Genomic DNA, 22708 nt, shown 5'->3' on the forward strand with positions numbered 1-22708 from the left:
GAGCACCAGCTATTTTGGGAACAAAATCTACATTTCAAGTTTGTGTGAAAAAGTGAGCTCCAAAAGTGACTCATTTATTGTATGATCTACTGTCAGGCACTGGCACTTCCAGCTCCATTTGGGAAGGTTTTGGATCAGACAATTCAAATTGCGCTTTTTTGTCAAAGGAGGAGCTCTCAACTCACGCTTTTCAAGCAGTTATGTACTGACACATATGTTCGATGGTTTTCAAGAGGGAATGTAAAGGAGCAAGTAATTGAGTTTAGAAATGAGCTCAAATTATTTTTTGAAGTTCAGGGTAAGATGGAATTTTTTGCCTAGCTGGATAATAAGGAATTAATCATGTGCCTTGCCTATCTGGTTGATATTTTTGAGCAGCTGAATAAACTGAATCTTCAGATGTAAGGAAGGAATACAAACATCACAAAATTCATGGATTCCTTGAAAGCTTTCATAAGCAAGCTGGAAAATTGGAAGAGAAAGATCATGATAAAAAATGATGCAATGTTTGAGAAACTGTCATCAATTCTTGTTATTGGTGGTGAAGACCAAGTGTTTCCAAATTTGCAAAAAATGAAATTCAACAGTTTTACAGCACTGTAAAATGAATTCCTGAACTCATTGATGATGAGTTGGATTTAGTGTGAAATCCATTCAAATTCACTGGAAAAAGTTCCTGATGATTGCTAACATAAATTTCTGGAGCTGGAGATTGATTTGGGAGCAAGAGAAATGTTCGATGGAAAAGCAGTCACAGAATTTTGGTCTTTGATGTGCGATTCCTACCCAAAAGTGGCAAAAAGAGCTATACATGCATTGCTTCCAACTGTGTTGATATATCTCTGTGTCAGGCTTTTCAACTCTGTTGCAAGTAAAAACGAAGCAACGAAGTAGCTTGTAGTTTGAAAATTACCTGCATTGTGCCCTTTCAAGCACTCCTCCGCATATCCAAGAACTGGCAAAGAAAAAACAGTCACAGGTTTCTCACTGATTGTAATCTTCATCAGAATAACATGAATTACAATACCTTGGCATTCAATTGAACTTTTGTTTACCGAAGTATTCTTCAGTTTAGTCTGTTAAGTAATCAGTTATGAATATAAAAAAATACTGTACTTAAATTTATTCATTCTAACATCCATCAACATTTTCTATTGCTATCAAATCTGTAAAACTCCACTATGAAAATAATCCATGTAAATGTATTTTTTTCTTTTTATTATATTTTGTCGCTGTCTCCCACGTTAGCAAGGTAGCGCAAGGAAACAGATGAAAGAATGGCCCAACCCACCCACATACACATGTACATACATACATGTCCACACACGCACATATACATACCTATACATCTCAACGTATACATATATATATACACACAGACATATACACATGTACATAATTCATATTGTCTGCCCGTATTCATTCCCGTCACCACCCCACAACACACGAAATGAAAACCCCCTCCCCCCACATGTGCGCGAGGTAGCACTAGGAAAAGACAACAAAGGCCACTTTTGTTCACACTCAGTCTCTAGCTGTCATGCATAATGCACCAAAACCATAGCTCCCTTTCGACATCCAGGCCCCACAAAACTTTCCATGGTTTACCCCAGATGCTTCACATGCCCTTGTTCAATCCATTGACAGCACGTCAACCCTGGTATACCACATCGTTCCAATTCACTCTATTCCTTACACGCCTTTCACCCTCCTGCATGTTCAGGCCCTGATCACTCAAAATCTTTTTCACTCTATCTTTCCACCTCCAATTTGGTCTCCCACTTCTCATTCCCTCCACCTCTGACACATATATCCTCTTTGTCAATCTTTCCTCACTCATTCTCTCCATGTGACCAAACCATTTCAAAACACCCTCTTCTGCTCTCTCAACCACACTCTTTTTATTAACACACATCTCTCTTACCCTTTCATTACTTACTCGATTAAACCACCTCACACCACATATTATCCTCAAACATTTCATTTCCAGCATATCGACCCTCCTCTGCACAACTCTATCTATAGCCCATGCCTCGCAACCATACAACATTGTTGGAACCACTATTCCTCAAACATACCCATTTTCGCTTTCCAAGATAACGTTCTCGACTTCCACACATTTTTCAACGATCCCAGAACTTTCGCCCCCTCCCCCACCCTATGATTCACTTCTGCTTCCATGGTTCCATCTGCTGCCAAATCCACTCCCAGATATCTAAAACATTTCACTTCCTCCAGTTTTTCTCCATTCAAACTTACCTCTCAAATGACTTGTCCCTCAACCCTACTGTACCTAATAACCTTGCTCTTATTCACAATTACTCTCAGCTTTCTTCTTTTACACACTTTATCAAACTCAGTCACCAGCTTCTGCAGTTTCTCAAATGAATCAACCACCAGTGCTGTATCATCAGCGAACAACAACTGACTCACTTCCCAAGCTCTCTCATCCAAAACAGACTGCATGCTTCCCCTCTTTCTGAAACTCTTGCATTCACCTCCCTAACAACCCCATCCATAAACAAATTAAACAACCATGGAGACATAATGCACCCCTGCCATAAACCAACATTCACTAAGAACCAATCACTTTCCTCTCTTCCTACACGTACACATGCCTTACATCCTTGATAAAAACTTTTCACTGCTTCTAACAACTTGCCTCCCACACCATATATTCTTCATACCTTCCACAGAGCATCTCTATCAACTCTATCATATGCCTTCTCCAGATCCATAAATGTATATGTACTAATATAGAAAAAATAAGACTTTTGATAATAAATGCATATCGTTTGGAATACATCTTTTCAGTTGGACAATCTTGGATGGGGGAATGACATTCTGATATGGTGAAAAGGGTGCATGGAGCAAAAAGGTTGAGAATCACTGATTTAGACATATCAACACAATGACGGTTGACAGAGACAACATATGTGTATGAAGTGGAGGGAACAAGGAGAACTAGGAGGCCAAATTGGATATGAAAGGATGGAGTGAAAAAGATTTTGTGTGACTGGGGCCTGTACATGTAGGACAGTGAAAGGCATGCACAGAAGAGTGAACTGGAATGATGTGGTATAATGGTGTCAATGTGCCATCAATGGACTAAACCAGGTCAAGTGAAATGTCCGGAGTAAGCCATGGAATGGTCCGTGGACCTGGACAGGGTAGGGTAGGGAGCTGTGGTTTCGGTGCATCACACATGACAGATGGAGAATGAGAGTGATCAGATGTGTCCTTTCTTTGTCTGTGAAGATTTGTAAAGGTTTACAGAAAAGAAACAATGTTGGGGAGAAGATAGTGGTGCAAGTAAGTGAGCTTGGAAAGGAGAGTTGTGTGAAAAAATACCAGCAGAGACTGTGCGTAGATTGGCAAAAAGTGAGAGTGAATATAGCAAGGGGAGTGGGTGAGGCATGGAACATATTTAGGGAAGCAGTGATGGCATGTGAAAAAGATGCATATGGCATGCAAAATGTGGCATGGAGAATATGGTGTTTTGAAAAGAGGTAATTCATCTACAAAAACAAGGGAACAAATAAGAACACTGATGAAGGGGGATAAAATGTTAAGTGACAACAGGTGGTGATGAAGAGAGGAGCAGATGGAGTGAGTCTTTTGAAGAACAGCTGAATGTGTTTGATGAGAGAGTGGCAGATGGAGGATGTCTCAGTCAGGGTGCTATGCAATGTGAAGGACTCACCAAAAGTGGTGTGGTGAAGAGGTGGTGAAAGCCTTGTGGAGGATTTTCAATGCAGGCATGGATCATGGTGAGGTGCTTGACGACTGGCAGAATGCATGTATACTGCCACTGTATAAAGACAAGAGGGATAAAAGTGAATGTTCAAACTATATAGGAATAAGTCTGTCAAGTATACCTGGTAACTTGTATGGGACAGCAATGACTAAGGGGGTGAAGGCATGTACAGAGCATCAAATTGGGGAGTAGTGTGGTTTCAGAAGTGGCAGAGGATGTGTGGATCAGGTGTTTGCTTTAAAGAATGCACTAGAAATACTTAGAAAATCAAATGGATTTGTATGTGACATTTATGAATCTGGAGAAGGATAAGACAGGGATGATAGAGATAACCTGCGGAAGGTCTTAACAATATAAGAAGTGGGAGATAGGCTGTTAGAAGCAGGGTGTATGGCATGTGTATGAGTAGGAAGAGAGGAGAGGAATGGTTCCAAGTGAAGGATGGTCTGTGGCAGGGGTGTGTGATGTCACCAATGCTGTTCAATCAGTTTATGGATGGGGCAGTGAGAGAGGTAAATGCAAGAGTAAATGCAAGAGAATGTACTCTGTAGTGGATGAGAAGGCCTGGGAAGTGAGTCACATGTTTGCTGATGATACAGCACTTGTGGCAGATTTGAGTGAAAAACTGCAGAAGATTGTGATCAAGTTTGGACGTGTGTGAATGGGGAAAATTGTAAGTAAATCTAAATATGTAAGCTTATGTGTGCGCTACCTCGCACACATGAGGGGGGAGGGGGTTGTTATTCCATGTGTGGCGAGGTGGCGATGGGAACAAATAAAGGCAGACAGTATGAATTATGTACATGTGTATATATGTATATGTCTGTGTGTGTATATATATGTATACATTGAGATGTATAGGTATGTATATTGTGAGTGTGTGGACATGTATGTATATTGTGGACATGTATGTATGTATATACATGTGTATGTGGGCGGGTGGGCCATTCTTTCGTCTGTTTCCTTGCGCTACCTCGCTAACGCGGGAGACATAACGCACCCCTGCCATAAACCAACATTCACTGAGAACCAATCACTTTCCTCTCTTCCTACACGTACACATGCCTTACATCCTTGATAAAAACTTTTCACTGCTTCTAACAACTTGCCTCCCACACCATATATTCTTAATACCTTCCACAGAGCATCTCTATCAACTCTATTATATGCCTTCTCCAGATCCATAAATGTATATGTACTAATATAGAAAAAATAAGACATTTGATAATAAATGCATATAGTTTGGAATACAAAATAAATATATTAGGTTTAGCATGGTTGAGGGACAAGTGAGTTTGGATGTGATTTAAAATGGAGAAAAATTAGAGGAAGTGAAGTATCTCAGATACCTGGTAGTGGACTTCGCAGCAAATGGAAACATGGAAGCAAAAGCGAGTCACTGGGTAGGGAAGGGGGGAAAGGTTCTGGAAGTACTGACAAATGTGTGGGAAGAGAGATTGTTTTCTGTGAGGACAAAAATGGGTATGTTTGAAGGAACAGTAGTCCCAACAATATTTTATGGATGTGAAGCATGGGATATAGATATGGCTGTGCAAAAGGGAATGGATGGGCTGGAAATGAAATGTTCAAGGACAATATGTGATATGAGGTGTGTGGAAATAAAAAGTGTGTGGTTGAGACAGCTGAAGAAAGTGTGGTGAAATGGATTGGATATATGGAGAGAATGAGTAAGGAAAGGTTGAAAAAGAGGATTCATATATATGTCAGAAGTCGAGGCAACAAGAACAGGGAGACCAAACTAGAAATGAAAGAAAGGAGGGAAAACAATTTTGAGAAATTGGGGCCTGAACATGGAAAAGGGTGAAAGGCATGCATGGGATAGAGTGAATTGGAATGATGTGGTATATGGGGTCAACATGTTGTTAATGGACTGAACCAGGGCATGTGAAGCATCAGGGGTAAACTTAGAAAAGATCTGTGGAACCTGGTTGTGGATAGGGAGCTCTGGTTTCAATGCATTGTGCATGACAGCTACAGAATGGACATGAGCAGAAGCAGCCTACATTTGGTCATCTGTTGTTGATGCTACCTTGCTGATGAGGGAAATGGTAATCATTTATGAAAAACTTATATAAATATTATTTATCATTATCATTATACTTAATAACTGTTTCCCACATCAGCGAGGTAGTGCCAGGAAACAGATGAAGAATGGCCTATCCATTCATATACACATATATATACATAGATGCCCATACATGCATATATGCATACATATACTTATCAATATATACATACATTATCCCTGGGGATAGGGGAGAAAGAATAATTCCCACGTATTCTCTGCGTGTCATAGAAGGCGGCTTAAAGGGGAGGGAGCGGGTGGCTGGAAATTAATTTTCCAAAAAAAGGAACAGAAAAGGCCCAGTCTTCTGTTCTTAACGCTACATTGCTAACACGGGAAATGGTGAATAGTATGAAAGAAAGAAAGATATACATACATATACATACACAGATTGGGGAAGAGCAGTAGAGGATGTATGGATTAGGTGTTTACTTTGAAGAATGTATGTGAGAAATACTTAGAAAAACAGATGGATTTGTATGTAGCATTTATGGATCTAGAGAGGGCATATCATAGGGTTGATAGAGATGCCTTGTGGAAGGTTTAAAGAGTATATGGTGTGGAAGGTAAGTTGCTAGAAACAGTGAACAGTTTTTACTAAGAAGTAAGGCATGTGTACAAGTAAGAAGTGAGGAAAGTGATTGGTTCCCAGTGAATGTCGGTTTGCAGCAAGGGTGCATGATGTCTCCATGGCTGTTTAATTTGTTTATGGATGGGGTGGTTAGGGAGGTGAATGTAAGAGTTTTGGAAAGAGGGGCAAGTATGCAGTCTGCTGTGGATCTGGAGAAGGCATATGATAGAGTTGATAGAGATGCTCTGTGGAAGGTATTAAGAATATATGGTGTGGGAGGCAAGTTGTTAGAAGCAGTGAAAAGTTTTTATCGAGGATGTAAGGCATGTGTACGTGTAGGAAGAGAGGAAAGTGACTGGTTCTCAGTGAATGTAAGTTTGCGGCAGGGGTGTGTGATGTCTCCATGGTTGTTTAATGTTTTTTATGGATGGGGTTGTTAGGGAGGTGAATGCAAGAGTTTTTGGAAAGAGGGGCAAGTATGCAGTCTGTTGTGGATGAGAGAGCTTGGGAAGTGAGTCAGTTGTTGTTCGCTGATGATACAGTGCTGGTGGCCGATTTGGGTGAGAAACTGCAGAAGCTGATGACTGAGTTTGGTAAAGCATGTGAAAGAAGAAAGTTGAGGGTAAATGTGAATAGGAGCAAGGTTATTAGGTTCCGTAGGGTTGAGGGACAAGTTAACTGGGAGGTAAGTTTGAATGGAGAAAAACTGGAAGAAGTGAAGTGCTTTAGATATCTGGGAGTGGACTTAGCAGCAGATGGAACCATGGAAGCGGAAGTGAATCACAGGGTGGGGAAGGGAGCTAAGGTTCTGGGAGTTGAAAAATGTGTGGAAGGCAAGAACGTTATCTCAGAGGGCAAAAATGGGTATGTTTGAAGGAACAGAGGTTCCAACAGTGTTATATGGTTGCAAGGCATAGGCTATAGATAGGGTTGTGTGGAGGAAGGTGGATGTGTTGGAAATGAAATGTTTGAGGAAAATATGTGGTGTGAGGTGGTTTGATTGAATAAGTAATGAAAGGGTAAGAGAGATGTGTGGCAATAAAAAGAGTGTGGCTGAGAGAGCAGAAGAGGGTGTGTTCAAATGGCTTGGACACATGGAGAGAATGAGTGAGGAAAGACTGACAAAGAGGATATATGTGTCAGAGGTGGATGGAAGAAGAAGCAGGAGACCAAATTGGAGGTGGAAGGATGGAGTCAAAAAGATTTTGAGCGATTGGGGCCTGAACATACAGGAGGGTGAAAAGCGTGCAAGGAATAGAGTAAATTGGAATGATGTGGTATACCGGGGTCAACATGCTGTCAAGGGATTGAACCAGGGCATGTGAAGCATCTAGCATAAACCATGGAAAGGTCTGTGGGGCTACAGACTGAGTGTGAACGAATGCGGCCTTTTTTGTCTTCGCCTGCCGCTACCTCACTGGGGGGGGTGTGTGTGTGTGTGTGTGTGTGTGTGTGTGTGTGTGTGTGTGTGTGTGTGTGTGTGTGTGTGTGTGTGCTATGTCATGTGTGGCAGGGTGGTGATGGGAATGGATGAAGGTGGCAAGTGTGGGTGTGTAAATGTTTTCATATGTATATGTCTGTGTATGTATATATATATGTATACATTGAAATGTGTATGTATGTATATGCGTGTATATGGGCATTTATGTATATACATGTGTATGTGGGTGCTTTGAGCCATTCCTCATCTGTTTTCATGCACTACCTCGCTGAAGCGGAAGACGGCAATTATGTATAATAAATAATATGCACAGACATATACATATATAAACATGTACATATTCATACTTGCTTGCCTTCATCCATTCCTGTCGCTACCCTGCCAAACAGGAAATAACATCCCCACCCCATTCAGTGAGGTATTGTTGGGAAAAACAAGCAGCAAATATTAAAGAAATCTTTCCATAAGAAATAATCACATACAAACAATAATTCACAAGTGTGATAGTGACCCTCTCTTTTGAATGTTAGACCTCAAAATCAAAAGAGAAATTTCTTTCCTCAAAGGAAACACATGGCAAGTCTTAAAGTAAAGTTATCCTAACAAACACTCTAATAAACAAATACCGTGATGATTTGACTTTTGATCTTTTGACCTCGAAACCAAAAAAATACTTCCTTAACCCAAGGAAAACTAACATACTAAGTCATTATGAAATCCATCCAGTAAATCTGAAGTTATTGGGCTGCATTAAATCATCTACAAGTTGTAGCAAGGACCCTGAACTTTTACCTTCTAATCTCCAAATTATTAGGGACCTTTTTGATCCCACAGGAAACAAGTCAGTAATCGCAAATGAAATCCACCCTGCTGATTTACTGCTCAGAAATTGATTCCTCTCCAAAATCAAAGTGTCCTCTTAACCTGTGACTCAAAAATCAATCAATCAGGTATCAAGGTAGCCTAAATTTGGTCAGATGGTGAAGCACTAATCAATATGTATCTGTATATGAAATCACAGGACTACAGCAAACAATGCCTGAGGTAAATCCAGTCTGAAAATTTAACCAAACTTGAAATTGGCTTCAAAACCAATCACTAAGGCATAAAGGCAACATACTTTTAGAAAGATGCAGAGGTGCACATAAAAATGCAAATATAAATAAAGATTAACAACTATACAACAACAAGAGGCCGAGATAGACTCAGACCTAAACCATATTAAAGATTTAATCTCAGATCCTAGATACAGCCACTGACATGTCAGGGCTCATCAGTATCCCTATGTTGGTGAAGTCACACGACTGCATCAAACAGTAGTTGTGACAGACTCAGACCCAAGATTTAAACAACACCTCTACCCCAAAACCCATCAATGTCATGGTAACCTACTTTTGGTGGGAAGCTGAAATATTCATCAATATGCATCTACATACGAAGTTAGATGCCTTATGTCAAACAGTGGCTGAAATAAGCCTAGACCCAAAACTTAATCCAAGTGTGGATGCATGCATGTATGCATGTGTGTATAAAGACATGGAGGCAGATGCCAAGGGAAGTCCAACAGTTCTTCCTTTATTTCAAAAAGGTGAACTAAAGATGATGTACAAAATAGGACCTGATTTTTAAAAATTAGCTTAAAGTATAGCAACTTTTCAACTTTCAAATATTAAGATATGATCCCTTAAAGCTGTGAAACTAATTATTAAAAGTCTTACCTCTCCTTTCAAGCAGGGACATCGAGAGTGTTTTGCAGCTCTATTAACATTCCAACTATCAGTGTCTGTTGTGGGTACTTCCATATCTCCCATTCCACTTTCTTCTCCTCCATCACTCCCACCCTCAATATCACTTCTACGAGGTTCTGGGAGTTTGAGGTGATGTACTGATGACCTGATCGACTGAATACCACTATGCTCACCACAACTGTTCTTACTTTCTGAAATCTTGATGGATGTAATTGCTTCTTCACTGACTCTTTGGCAGTCTATATTCTGGCAAGTTTTGTTGTTTGTTGTTTGACTGCAATCATTTGAAAATTCTGTCGAGTTGGCAATCATGGTAATTTCTTCATTCTCTGAGTTACTGGCAAAATTTAAGTCTGGTAATCTTTTTTCTTCTAAATGTTCTAAAAATGCCCTTTCTACTTCAGTATTACTAATCACAGGGCTTCTATCACTGGATGAGGTTGTGGCAGAAGAGCTTGGTCTTTCACCCTGTTTTTCCATCTGATCATTAAGAGACTGGAAGATAATAATACTTGGTCTACCATCTGAGTCGACAGGTGGAGAGACATTGTTCTCTGAGGCAGAGCGTGGCCTTAACGGGTATGTTTCTTCACATCTGGGCTCCTCTGAATGAGATCTGGTGATACAATAAACACAGTAAACTTGCCGGCAACAGACCAAAAATGTTTTTGTTACAGCGAATTTTACATATGACATTGATGTGTACCATCATATGAAATCATGGAATTTATTAGTGCTAATCCAAATTAAAACATCATACCTGAAATTTTTAAATGGAGATCTATTTTTAACTGAATTTATATGCTTCTTAGTAAAATTACCATGGACTCTTGTAGCATCCCGTTTGCAGCTGCTACAAAATACACACTTGCCTAAAATAGATGAGAAAATTTATCTGAAAGGGTAAAAATGGACAGAAACTAAAAATGCCTGAAGAAGATGCAGATGGAAATGATGAGTATTTCAGATGAAAGTCTTACATTACTACAATAATTTATGCTCAAAATATTACTTTTTTAACTTCTATCTATCTCCCTATAAATCTCCTATCTAAAGACAGGCAATTTTCTATCTACCTATCAATCTACTATCTAAAGACAAGAAATTTTAAGTCTACATATGCTTGTGTGTACTTTATTTACTCTACAATCAAGATACTAAAAATTTTTAAGAGAGACCTGCTATTACCCAGGATCACTTTCCAAAGACTCCTGCAGCTCAAGTATGCAATACTTCCAATAGTAGGCAAATGTGAACTCCCTTGGAGTAATAAGTTCTTTGATGAGACTGTACTCCCAATGACAGAGCCTCACTAAAGGTGACTTTTAATTTCCAGCACAATTCCAAGCAGATGGAATGAGGTAACACCTACTTTTATGAAACAGCGATCAAGTACATAAAAAAAATTGAATTATGTGTTAACTGATAGGCATGTAAAAGAGAGAGAAGATTTGTAGAGGTTTTCAAAATAGAAGAATGTTGGGGAGAAGAGAGTGGTGCGAGTAGGTGATCTTGGAAAGGAAGCTTGCATGAGGATGTACCAGGCGAGACTGAGTGTAGAATGGCAAAAGGTCAGAGCAAACGATGTAAGGGGAATAGGTGAGGAATGGGATGTATTTAGGGAACCAGTGATGGCTTGCGCAAAAGGTGCACGTGGCATGAGAAAGGTGGGAGGTGGGCAGATTAGAAAGGGTAGTGAGTGATGGGATGAAGCAAGGACATTAGTGAAAGAGAAAAGAGAGGCAATAGATGATACATGCAGGGAAGTATTGCAAATGACAGGGAGATGCATAAAAGAAAGAGACAGGAACTAAAGAAAAAGGTGCAAAGGTTGAAAAAGATGGCAAATGAGAGTTGGGGTGACAGAGTATCATTAAATCTTAAGGAGAGCAAAAATGGGTATGTTTGAAGGGATAGTGGTTCCGACAATGTTGTATGGTTGCAAGGCATGGGCTATGGATAGGGTTGTATCAAGGAGGGTGGATGTGTTGGAAATGAAATGTTTGAGGACATTATGTGCTGTGAGGTGGTTTGATCAAGTAAGTAATGAGAGGGTAAGAGAGATGTGTGGTAACAAAAAGAGTGTGGTTGAGAGAGCAGAAGAGGATGTGTTGAAATGGTTTGGACACACGGAGAGAATGAGTGAGGAAAGATTGATGAAGAGGATATGTGTTTCAGAGGTGAAGGGTACAAGCAGAAGTGGAAGACCAAATTAGATGTGGAAAGATGGAGTGAAAAAGATTTTGAGCGATCCAGGCCTCAACATACAGGAGGATGAAAGGTGTGCAAGGAATAGAGTGAATTGGAACGATGTGGTATACCGAGGTCGAAGTGCTGTCAATGGATTGAACCAGGGCATGTGAAGCATCCGGAGTAAACCATGGAAATGTCTGCGGGGCCTGGATGTGGAAAGGGAGCTGTGGTTTCAGTGCATTACACACAAAAGCTAGAGACTGAGTGTGAACGAATGTGGCCTTTTTGTTCTTTCCTGGTGCTACCTCGATGGAGGGGGGGGAATGCTGCTCCGGTGTGGTGGGGTGGTGATGGGAATGGATGAAAGCAGCAAGTATGAATATGTACATGTGAATATATGTGTATGTCTGTGTATGTATATGTATGTATACGTTGAAGTGGGTTTGGATGGTATTGCAGTGGAATTTATTAAAAAAGGGGGTGACTGTGTTGTTGACTGGTTGGTGAGATTATTTAATGTATATAGGACTCATGGTGAGGTGCCTGAGGATTGGCAGAATGCTTGCATAGTGCCATTGTACAAAGGCAAAGGGGATAAAAGTGAGTGCTCAAATTACAGAGGTATAAGTTTGTTGAGTATTCCTGGGAAATTATATGGGAGGGTATTGACTGAGAGGGTGAAGGCATGTACAGAGCATCAGACTGGGGAGGAGCAGTGTGGTTTCAGAAGTGGCAGAGGATGTGTGGATCAGGTGTTTGCTTTGAAGAATGTATGAGAAATACTTAGAAAAGCAAATGGTTTTTTATGTAGCATTTATGGATCTGGAGAAGGCATATGACAGAGTTGATGGAGATGCTCTGTGGAAGGTATTAAGAATATATGGTGTGGGAGGCAAGTTGTTAGGAGCAGTGAAAAGTTTTTATCGAGGATGTAAGGCATGTGTATGTGTAGGAAGAGAGGAAAGTGATTGGTTCTCAGTGAATGTTGGTTTGTGGCAGGGATGTGTGATGTCTCCATGGTTGTTTAATTTGTTTATGGATGGGGTTGTTAGGGAGGTGAATGCAACAGTTTTGGAAAGAGGGGCAAGTATGCAGTCTGTTGTGGATGAGAGAGCTTGGGAAGTGAGTCAGTTGTTGTTCACTGATGATACAGCGCTGGTGGCTGATTCATGTAAGAAGCTGCAGAAGCTGGTGAATGAGTTTGGTAAAGTGTGTGAAAGAAGAAAGTTGAGAGTAAATGTGAATAAGAGCATGGTTATTAGGTACAGTAGGGCTGAGGGACAAGTCAATTGGGGGGTAAGTTTGAATGGAGAAAAACTGGAGGAAGTGAAGTGTTTTAGATATCTGGTAGTGGATCTGGCTGTGGATGGAACCATGGAAACAGAAGTGAATCATAAAGTGGGGGAGGGGCGAAAGTTCTAGGAGCATTGAAGAATGTGTGGAAGTCGAGAACATTATCTTGGAAAGCAAAAATGGGTATGTTTGAAGGAATAGTGGTTCCAACAATGTTATATGGTTGCGAGATGTGGGCTATAGATAGAGTTGTGTGGAGGAGGGTGGATGTGCTGGAAATGAGATGTTTGAGGATAATATGTGATGTGAGATGGTTTGATCAAGTAATAACAGGGTAAGAGAGATGTGTGGTAATAAAAAGAGTGTGGTTGAGAGAGCAGAAGAGGGTGTTTTGAAATGGTTTGGTCACATGGAGAGAATGAGTGAGGAAAGATTGACAAAGAGGATATATGTGTCAGAGGTGGAGGGAACGAGGAGAAGTGGAAAGATGGAGGTGGAAAGATGGAGTGAAAAAGATTTTGAGTGATCGGGGCCTGAGCACGCAGAAGGGTGAAAGGCGTGCAAGGAATAGTGAATTGGAACGATGTGGTATACTGGGGTCGACATACTGTCAATGGATTGAACCAGGGCATGTGAAGCTTCTGTGGTAGACCATGGAAAGTTCTGTGGGGCCTGGATGTGGAAAGGGAGCTGTGGTTTTGGTGCATTATACATGACAGCTAGAGACTGAGTGTGAATGAATGTGGCCTTTGTTGTCTTTTCCTAGCTCTACCTCGTGCACATGTGGGGGGAGGGGGTTGTTATGTCATGTTGGCGGGGTGGCGATGGGAATGAATAAAGGCAGACAGTATGAATTATGTACATGTGTATATATGTATATGTCTGTGTGTGTGTATATATGTATACATTGAGATGTATAGGTAGGTATGTATATTTGCGTGTGTGGACGTGTATGTATACACATGTGTATGTGGGTGGGTTGAGCCATTCTTTCATCTGTTTCCTTGCGCTACCTCACTAATGCGGGAGACAGCGACAAAGTAGAATAAATCATAAATAAACAATGAAATGTATATGTGTGGGTATGGGCGTTTATGTATATATTTATGTATGAGTGGTTGGGCCATTCTTCGTCTGTTTCCTTGGACCACCTTGCTTACATGGGAAACAGCGATTAAGTATAATAAATAAATAAGTAAAATTAAAAAATCGAAAAAATGAAAAATCTCAAACACCACACCATGGACATTTCATATAACACTTTTTTTCATAGCATGGGTAGACTCTCTTTGTTTCAGTCTCAAGTCTGCCTCAAGCTATCGTGTGGTCAGGATGTGTACATAGTGTTTCTTATTTCAGAACTGTGACTTTATCAAATAATTTTGCAATCCTTACAATTCAAAATGGCATCAAGTGATTGTAAGAGGTGAAAGAGAGCAGGTAGTCCATCCTCACTTTATCATAAAGAAGTATCCTTTAACAGGGGAGGGGCAGCATCACCTCTATGTCAATCTGACTCCTGCCTCCAACTGCCTGGCGAGCTTTCCCACTCTGCTGAGTGCCCACCACCCAACTATCGCACCATACACTAAACCCTACACTCTCTCATGAAATTTTGGTAACTAAATGTGATATTTTTTTACAATAAAAACAAAAAACAAGAAATATAAAAAATAAAAGAAAAATTACAATTCAACAAGGTATGAGGCAAATATACACACAAATCACTACTCAGCAACAATACACTTCCTTTACATGCAAGCAGAACAAAAAGACATATCAAATTAGCGTGTTCGCTCTTCACAAGAGCCACCACAAACAATCTTGAAAGTGTTCTGGGCAGTGTCTCACACAGTGAAGGCACCACTGTCTGAGGCTGGATGCTGCCACAACTGGGATCGAAGCCATTGCTGGTGGGTACTCCCCTTGATCCACAGGTGTCATGGGGATCAGCAAAACCTAGGGTCATAGGTGATGTCAGTTTCACAAAGACAGGAGGGCACTGCCGTCCAGCTTCACTGAGTATTGTCTATGTGGCTTCACTTCTATTAACACACCCAACCTGTCCTACACCTTCGAAGCAACATCCTGCATGCAGACAAGGGTGCTCACAGACAACTAGAGTAACACAGCTACATCATCTGCTGGGCCACCCAGAACACAAGCCTGGCTTGCTGCTATGGCCAGCTACCTCTTTTACAGAGCATTTTCAATTGCTGGTTTATCAGATACTGTTGCTGGGGTGTCAGGACACCTTCTTGCAACTGTCTTCCAGCTGCCAGCTGTGTAGATGACTTATCCCCCCTCCCTTTGGGGGTGTTGAGATACTGGAGCATGGCATGAGTCGGTTTACGGTTCTGCAGGCTACCTCTAACACCAGTGCTGTCCCTCAACACCCGTTTAGCTGCCTTTCTGACTGTTTTAGTGCATCCATTGGACTGGGGAAGTGGGGTACAGAGATGCAGGCCATGATTCCCCATTTTTGTAGAAAGCTCCCATCTCCTTGCTGTATAGATTGGTTCCCACATCCAAGGCAATTTCCTTGGGTGTGCCCCTTCCCTCAACCCTGCTGCTTACAACCTTGCTTTCGTTCACATTTACACACAACTTTCTCCTTGCAAAGGTGAGAAATGTGGCAGCTGAGGGTATAATTGGTGTACATGGGGTGTTCAGTGTTATAAATGGAAATGGTGAAGAGCTTGTAGATTTGTGTGCTGAAAAAGGACTAGTGATTGGGAATACCTGGTTTAAAAAGAAAGATATACAAAAGTGTACATATGTAAGTAGGAGAGATGGCCAGAGAGCATTATTGGATTATATGTTAATTGATAAGCACATGAAAGAGAGACTTTTGGATATTAATGTGCTGAGAAGGGCTACTAGAGGGACATCAGATCATTATCTTATGGAGGCAAAGATGAAGATATGTAGAGGTTTCCAGAAAAGAAGAAATAATGTTGGGGTGAAAAGAGTGGTGAAAGTAAGTGAGCTTGGAAAGGAGACTTGTGTGAGGAAGTACTAGGAGAGATTGAGTGCAGAATGGAAAAAATTGAGAGCAAATGAGGTAAGGGGAGTGGGGGGAGGAATGGCATGTATTTAGGGAAGCAGTGATGGCTTGCACAAAAAGATGCCTGTGGCATGAGAAAGGTTGGAGGTGGGCAGATTAGAAAGGGTAGTGAGTGGTGGGATGAAGAAGTAAGATTGTTAGTGAAAGAGAATAGAGAGGCATTTGGATGATTTTTGCAGGGAAATAGTTCAAATGCCTGTGAGATGTATAAAAGAAAGAGGCAAGAGGTCAAGAGAAAGGTGCAAGAGGTGAAAAAGGGGGCAAATGAGAGTGGAGGTGAGAGAGTATCATTGAATTTTAGGGAGAATAAAAAGATGTTTAAAATGAGGTATTATAATAAAATGCGTAAGACAAGAGAACAAATGGGAACGTCGGTGAAGGGGGCAAATGGGGAGGTAATAACAAGTACTGGTGAAGTGAGAGGGAGATGGAATGAGTATTTTGAAGGTTTGTTGAATGAGTTTGATGATATAGTGGCAGATATAGAGTGTCTTGGTAGAGGTGGTGTGCGAAGTGAGAGGGTTAGGAAGAATGATTTGGTAAACAGAGAAGAGGTAGTGAAAGCTTTGCGGAAGATGAAAGCCAGCAAGGCATCAGGTTTGGATGGTAATGCTGTGGAATTTATTAAAAAAGGGGTGACTGTGTTGTTGACTGGTTGGTGAGGATATTCAAAGTGTGTATGGTTCATAGTGAAGTGAATGAGGATTGGTGGAATGCATGCATAGTGCCACTGCACAAAGGCAATGGGATAGAGGTAAGCATTCAAATTACAGAGGTATAAGTTTGTTGAGTATTCCTGGGAAATCATATGGGAAGGTATGGATTGAGAGGGAAAAGGCATGTACAGAGCATCAGTTTGGTGGGAGCAGTGTAGTTTCAGAAGTGGTAGAGGATGTGTTGATCATGTGTTTGCTTTGAAGAACGTATGTGAGAAATACTTAGAAAAACAGATGGATTTGTATGTAGAATTCATGGATCTGGAGAAGGCATATGACAGAGTTTATAGAGATGCTCTGTGGAAGGTATTAAGAGTATATTGTGTAGGAGGTACGTTGCTAGAAGCAATGAAAAGTTTTTATCGAGGATGTAAGGCATGTGTATGAGTGGGAAGAGAGGAAAGTGATTGGTTCCCAGTGGATGTCGGTTTACGGCAGGAGTGCATGATGTCTCCATGGTTGTCTTATTTGTTTATGGATGGGGTTGTTAGGGAGGTGAATGCAGGAGTTTTGGAAAGAGGGGCAAGTATGCAGTCTGTTGTGGATGAGAGGGCTTGGGAAGTGAGTCAGTTGTTTTTCGCTGATGATACAGCTCTGGTGACTGATTCGGGTGAGAAACAGCAGAAGTTGGTGACTGAGTTTGGTTAAACATGTGAAAGAAGAAGGCTGAGAGTAAATATGAATAAGAGCAAGATTATAAGGTTCAGTAGGGTTGAGGGACAAGTCAATTGGGAGATAAGTTTGAATGAAGAAAAATTGCAGGAAATGAAATGTTTTAGATATCTGGGAGTGGATTTGACAGCGGATGGAACCATGGAAGCAGAAGTGAGTCACAGGGTGGGGGAGGGGGCGAAGGTTCTGGGAGCGTTGAAGAATGTGTGGAAGGCGAGAACGTTATCTCAAATAGCAAAAATGGGTATTTTTGAAGGAATAGTGGTTCCAACAATGATATATGGTTGTGATACATGGGTTATTGATAGGGTTGTGTGCAGGATGGTGGATATGTTGGAAATGAGATGTTTGAGGACAATATGTGGAGTGAGGTGGTTTGATCGAGTAAGTAATGAAAGGGTAAGAGAGATGCGTGGTAATAAAAAGAGCGTGGTTGAGAGCAGAAGAGGGTGTATTGAAATGTTTGCTCACATGGAGAAAATGAGTGAGGAAAGATTGAGAAAGAGGATATACGTGTCAGAGGTGGAGGGAATGAGGAGAAATGGCAGACCAAATTGGAAGTGGAAGGATGAAGTGAAAAAGATCGAGGCCTGAACATACAGGAGGGTGAAAGGCGTGCAAGGAATAGAGTGAATTGGAACAATGTGGCATCCCAGGGCGATGTGCTATCAATAGATTGAACCAGGGGATGTGAAGCGAATGGGGTAAACCCTGGAAAGTTCTGTGGGGCCTGGATGTGGAAAGGGAGCTATGGATTTGGTGCAATACATATGACAGCTATAGACTGAGTGTGAACGAATGTAGCCTTTCTTGTCTTTTCCTAGCGCTATCTCACGCACATGCGGGGAGAGGGGGGTGCCATTTAATGTGTGGCTGGGTGGCGGCAGGAATGGATGAAGAAAGCATGTTTGAATATGAACATGTGTATATATGTACATGTCTGTGTATATATATGTATGTATACATTGAAATGTATAGGTATGTATATGTGCGTTTGTGGGCGTTTGTGTATATACATGTGTATGTGGGTGGGAATATATATATATATATATATATATATATATATATATATATATATATATATATATATATATATATATATATATAGCTTCATACTTTGACGCTGTCTCCCATGTTAGTGAGGCAGCGCAAGGATACAGACAAAAGAATAGCCCAACCCACCTACATACACATGTATATACACAAACACCCACACACGCACATATACATACCTATACATTTCAACGTATACATACATACACAGACATATACATATATACACATGTACATATTCATACATGCTGCCTTCATCCATTCCCGCTGCTTCCCCGCCACACATGAAATGACACCCTCTCACCCGCGTACGCGCGAGGTAGCACTAGGAAAAGACAACAAAGGCCGCATTTGTTCACAATCAAACTCCAGCTGTTATGTGTAATGCACTGAAACTTCAGCTCCCTTTCCACATCCAGGCCCCACAAAACTTTCCATGGTTTACCCCAGACGCTTCACATGCCCTGGTTCAATCCACTGACAGTATGTCGACCCTGGTATACCACATCGTTCCAATATACTTCATTCCTTGCACGCCTTTCACCCTCCTGTATGTTCAGGCCTCGATTGCTCAAAATCTTATTCGCTCCATGCTTCCATCTCCAATTTGGTCTCCCACTTCTCCTCATTCCCTCCACCTCTGACACATATATCCTCTTTGTCAGTCTTTCCTCACTCATTCTCTCCATGTGACCAAACCACTTCAATACACCCTATTCTGCTCTCTCAACCAAACTCTTTTTATCACCACACATCCCTCTTACCCTTTCATCACTTACTCAATCAAACCACCTTGTGCCACATATTGTCCTCAAACATCTCATTTCCAACACATCCACCCTCCTCCACACAACCCTATCTATCGCCCAAGCCTCACAACCATATAGCATTGTTGGAGCCATTATTCCTTCAATAATACCCATTCATGCTCCCGAGATTACGTTCTCACCTTCCACACATTCTTCAACGCTCCCAGAGCCTTTGCCCACTCCCCCACCCTGTGACTTACTTCCACTTCCATGGTTCCATCCACTGCCAAATCCACTCCCATACATCTAAAACACTTCACTTCCTGCAATTTTTCTCCATTCAAACTTACCTCCCAATTGACTTGTCTCTCAACCATACTGTACCTAATAACCTTGTTCTTATTCACATTTACATTCTGCTTTCTTCTTTCACATACTTTACCAAACTCAGTCACCAGCTCCTGCAGTTTCTCACCCGAATCAGCCATCAGTGCTGTATCATCAACGACAACAACTGACTCACTTCCCAAGACCTATCATCCACAACAGACTGCATAATTGCTCCTTTCTCCAAAACTCTTGCATTCATCTCCCTAACAACCCCATCCATAAACAAATTAAACAGCCATACATACATAAATACATTAAATATCCTTATCAACCAGTCAACAACACAGTCACCTCCTTTTTTAATAAATTCCACAGCAATACCATCCAAACTCACCGCCTTGCTGGCTTTCATCTGCTGCAAAGCTTTCACTACCTCTTCTCTGTTTACCAAAACAGAAAAGAGGTAGTAAAAGCTTTGCGGAAGATGAAAGCCGGTAAGGCAATGGGTTTGGATGGTATTGCACTGGAATTTATTAAAAAAGGGGGTGAGTGTATTATTGACTGGTTGGTAAGGTTATCTAATGTATGTATGACTCATGGTGAGGTGCCTGAGGATTGGCAGAAAGCTTGCATAGTGCCATTGAACAAAGGCAAAGGGGATAAAGGTGAGTGCTCAAATTACAGAGGTATAAGTTTGTTGAGTATTCTTGGGAATTTATAAGGGAGGGTATTGATTGAGAGGGTGAAGACATGTACGAGCATCAGATTGGGGAAGAGCAGTGTGGTTTCAGAAGTGGTAGAGGATGTGTGGATCAGGTGTTTTCTTTGAAGAATGTATGTGAGAAATACTTAGAAAAGCAAATGGATTTGTATGTAGCATTTATGGATCTGGAGAAGGCATATGATAGAGTTGATAGAGATGCTCTGTGGAAGGTATTAAGAATATATGGAGGCAAGTTGTTAGAAGCAGTGAAAAGTTTTCATCGAGGATGTAAGGCATGTGTTCGAGTAGGAAGAGAGGAAAGTGATTGGTTCTCAGTGAATGTTGGTTTGTGGCAGGGGTGTGTGATGTCTCCATGGTCATTCAATTCGTTTATAGATGGGGTTGTTAGGGAGGTGAATGCAAGAGTTTTTGGAAAGAGGGGCAAGTATACAGTCTGTTGTGGATGAGAGAGCTTGGGAAGTGAGTCAGATGTTGTTCGCTGATGATACAGTGCTGGTGACTGATTAGGGTGAGAAACTGCAGAAAATGTTGACTGAGTCTGGTAAAGTGTGTGAAAGAAGAAAGCTGAGGGTAAATGTTAAGAAGAGCAAGGTTATTAGGTACAGTAGGGTTGAGGGACAAGTCAATTGGGAGGTAAGTTTGAATGGAGAAAAACTGGAGGGAGTGAAGTGTTTAGATATCTGCGAATGGATTTGGAAGCTGATGGACTCATGGAAGCGGATGTGAGTCATAGGGTGGGGGAGAGGGCGAAAGTTCTGGGAGCATTGAAAAATGTGTGGAAGGCGAAAACATTATCTCGGAAAGCAAAAAATGGATATGTTTGAAGGAACAGTACTCCTAACAATTATATATGGTCGCAAGGCGTGGGCTACAGATAGAGTGGTGCGAAGGAGGGTGGATGTGCTGCAAATGAGATGTTTGAGGACAATATGTGGTGTGAGGTAGTTTGATCGAGTAAGTAATGAAAGGGTAAGAGAGATGTGTGTTAAAAAAAAAAGTGTGGTTGAGAAAGCAGAAGAGGGTGTTTTAAAATGGTTTGGTCACATGGAGATAATGAGTGAGGAAAGATTGACAAAGATGATATATGTGTCAGAGGTGGAGGGAACGAGGAGAAGTGGGAACCAAATTGGAGGCGGAGAGATGGAGTGAAAAAGATTTCGAGTGATCGGGGCCTGAACATGCAGGAGGGTGAAAGGCATGCAAGGAATAGCGTGAATTGGAACGATGTGGTATACTGGGGTCGACGTGCTGTCAATGGATTGAACCAGGGCATGTGAAGCGTCTAGGGTAAACCATGGAAAGTTTTGTGGGGCCTGGATGAGGAAAGGGAGCTGTGGTTTCGGTACATTATACATGACAACTAAGGACTAAATGTGAATAAATGTGGCCTTTGTTATCTTTTCCTAACGCTACATTTTATTTTTTCTTATACTTTGTCACTGTCTCCCGCATTGGCGAGGCAGTGCAAGAAACAGATGAAAGAATGGCCTAACCCACCCACATACACATGTATATACATGCACATCCACACACACACATATCCATACCTATACATCTCACTGTATACATACATATACACACACAGACATATGCACAAATACACATGTACATAATTCATGCTGTTTGCCCTTATTCATTCCCGTCGCCACCCCGCCACATGATGAAATACCAACCCCCTCCCCCCGCATGTGTGCAAGGTAGCGCTAGGAAAAGATAACAAAGGCCACATTCATTCACACTCAGTCTCTAGCTGTCATGTATAATGCACAAAAACCACAGCTCCCTTTCCACATCCAGGCTCCACAAAACTTTCCATGGTTTACCCCAGACGCTTCACATGCCCTGGTTCAATCCACTGACAGCACGTCGACCCCAGTATACAACATCATTCCAATTCACTCTATTCCTTGCATGCCTTTCACCCTCCTGCATGTTCAGACCCCAGTCACTCAAAATCTTTTTCACTCTATCTTTCCACCTCCAATATGGTCCCACTTTTCCTCGTTCCCTCCACCTCTGACACACATATCCTATTTGTCAATCTTTCCTCACTCATTCTTTCCATGTGACAAAACCATTTCAAAACACCCTCTTCTGCTCTCTCAACCACACTCTTTTTACCACCACACATCTCTCTTACCCTTTCATTACTTACTCGATCAAACCACCTCACACCACATATTGTCCTCAAATATCTCATTCACAGCACAACCACCCTCCTCCGCACAAATCTATCTATAGCCCATGCCTCGCAACCATATAACATTGTTGGAACCACTATTCCTTCAAACATACCCACTTTTGCTTT

The 22708-nt window shown here is 41.3% G+C and overlaps 1 protein-coding gene across 15 annotated transcripts in view; it reads right to left on the reverse strand.

Moving 5' to 3' along the window:
• phtf (putative homeodomain transcription factor) overlaps window positions 1-22708 on the reverse strand; it is a 260330-nt gene that overhangs the window by 155617 nt on the left and 82005 nt on the right. For 14 of the 15 annotated variants that reach the window (XM_071664936.1, XM_071664929.1, XM_071664939.1 and 11 more), the window contains 3 exons: window positions 10364-10475; window positions 9574-10219; window positions 3704-3811 (listed from right to left, as the gene is read on the reverse strand). In XM_071664936.1, coding sequence (XP_071521037.1) covers window positions 3704-3811; window positions 9574-10219; window positions 10364-10475 — 866 coding nt within the window. The remainder of the gene's footprint in view (window positions 1-3703; window positions 3812-9573; window positions 10220-10363; window positions 10476-22708) is intronic. The other variant, XM_071664942.1, reaches the window with a different exon arrangement.

This window comes from Panulirus ornatus, chromosome 9 (genome assembly GCF_036320965.1).
Source record: "Panulirus ornatus isolate Po-2019 chromosome 9, ASM3632096v1, whole genome shotgun sequence".
In the NCBI taxonomy this organism is placed as follows: domain Eukaryota; kingdom Metazoa; phylum Arthropoda; class Malacostraca; order Decapoda; family Palinuridae; genus Panulirus; species Panulirus ornatus.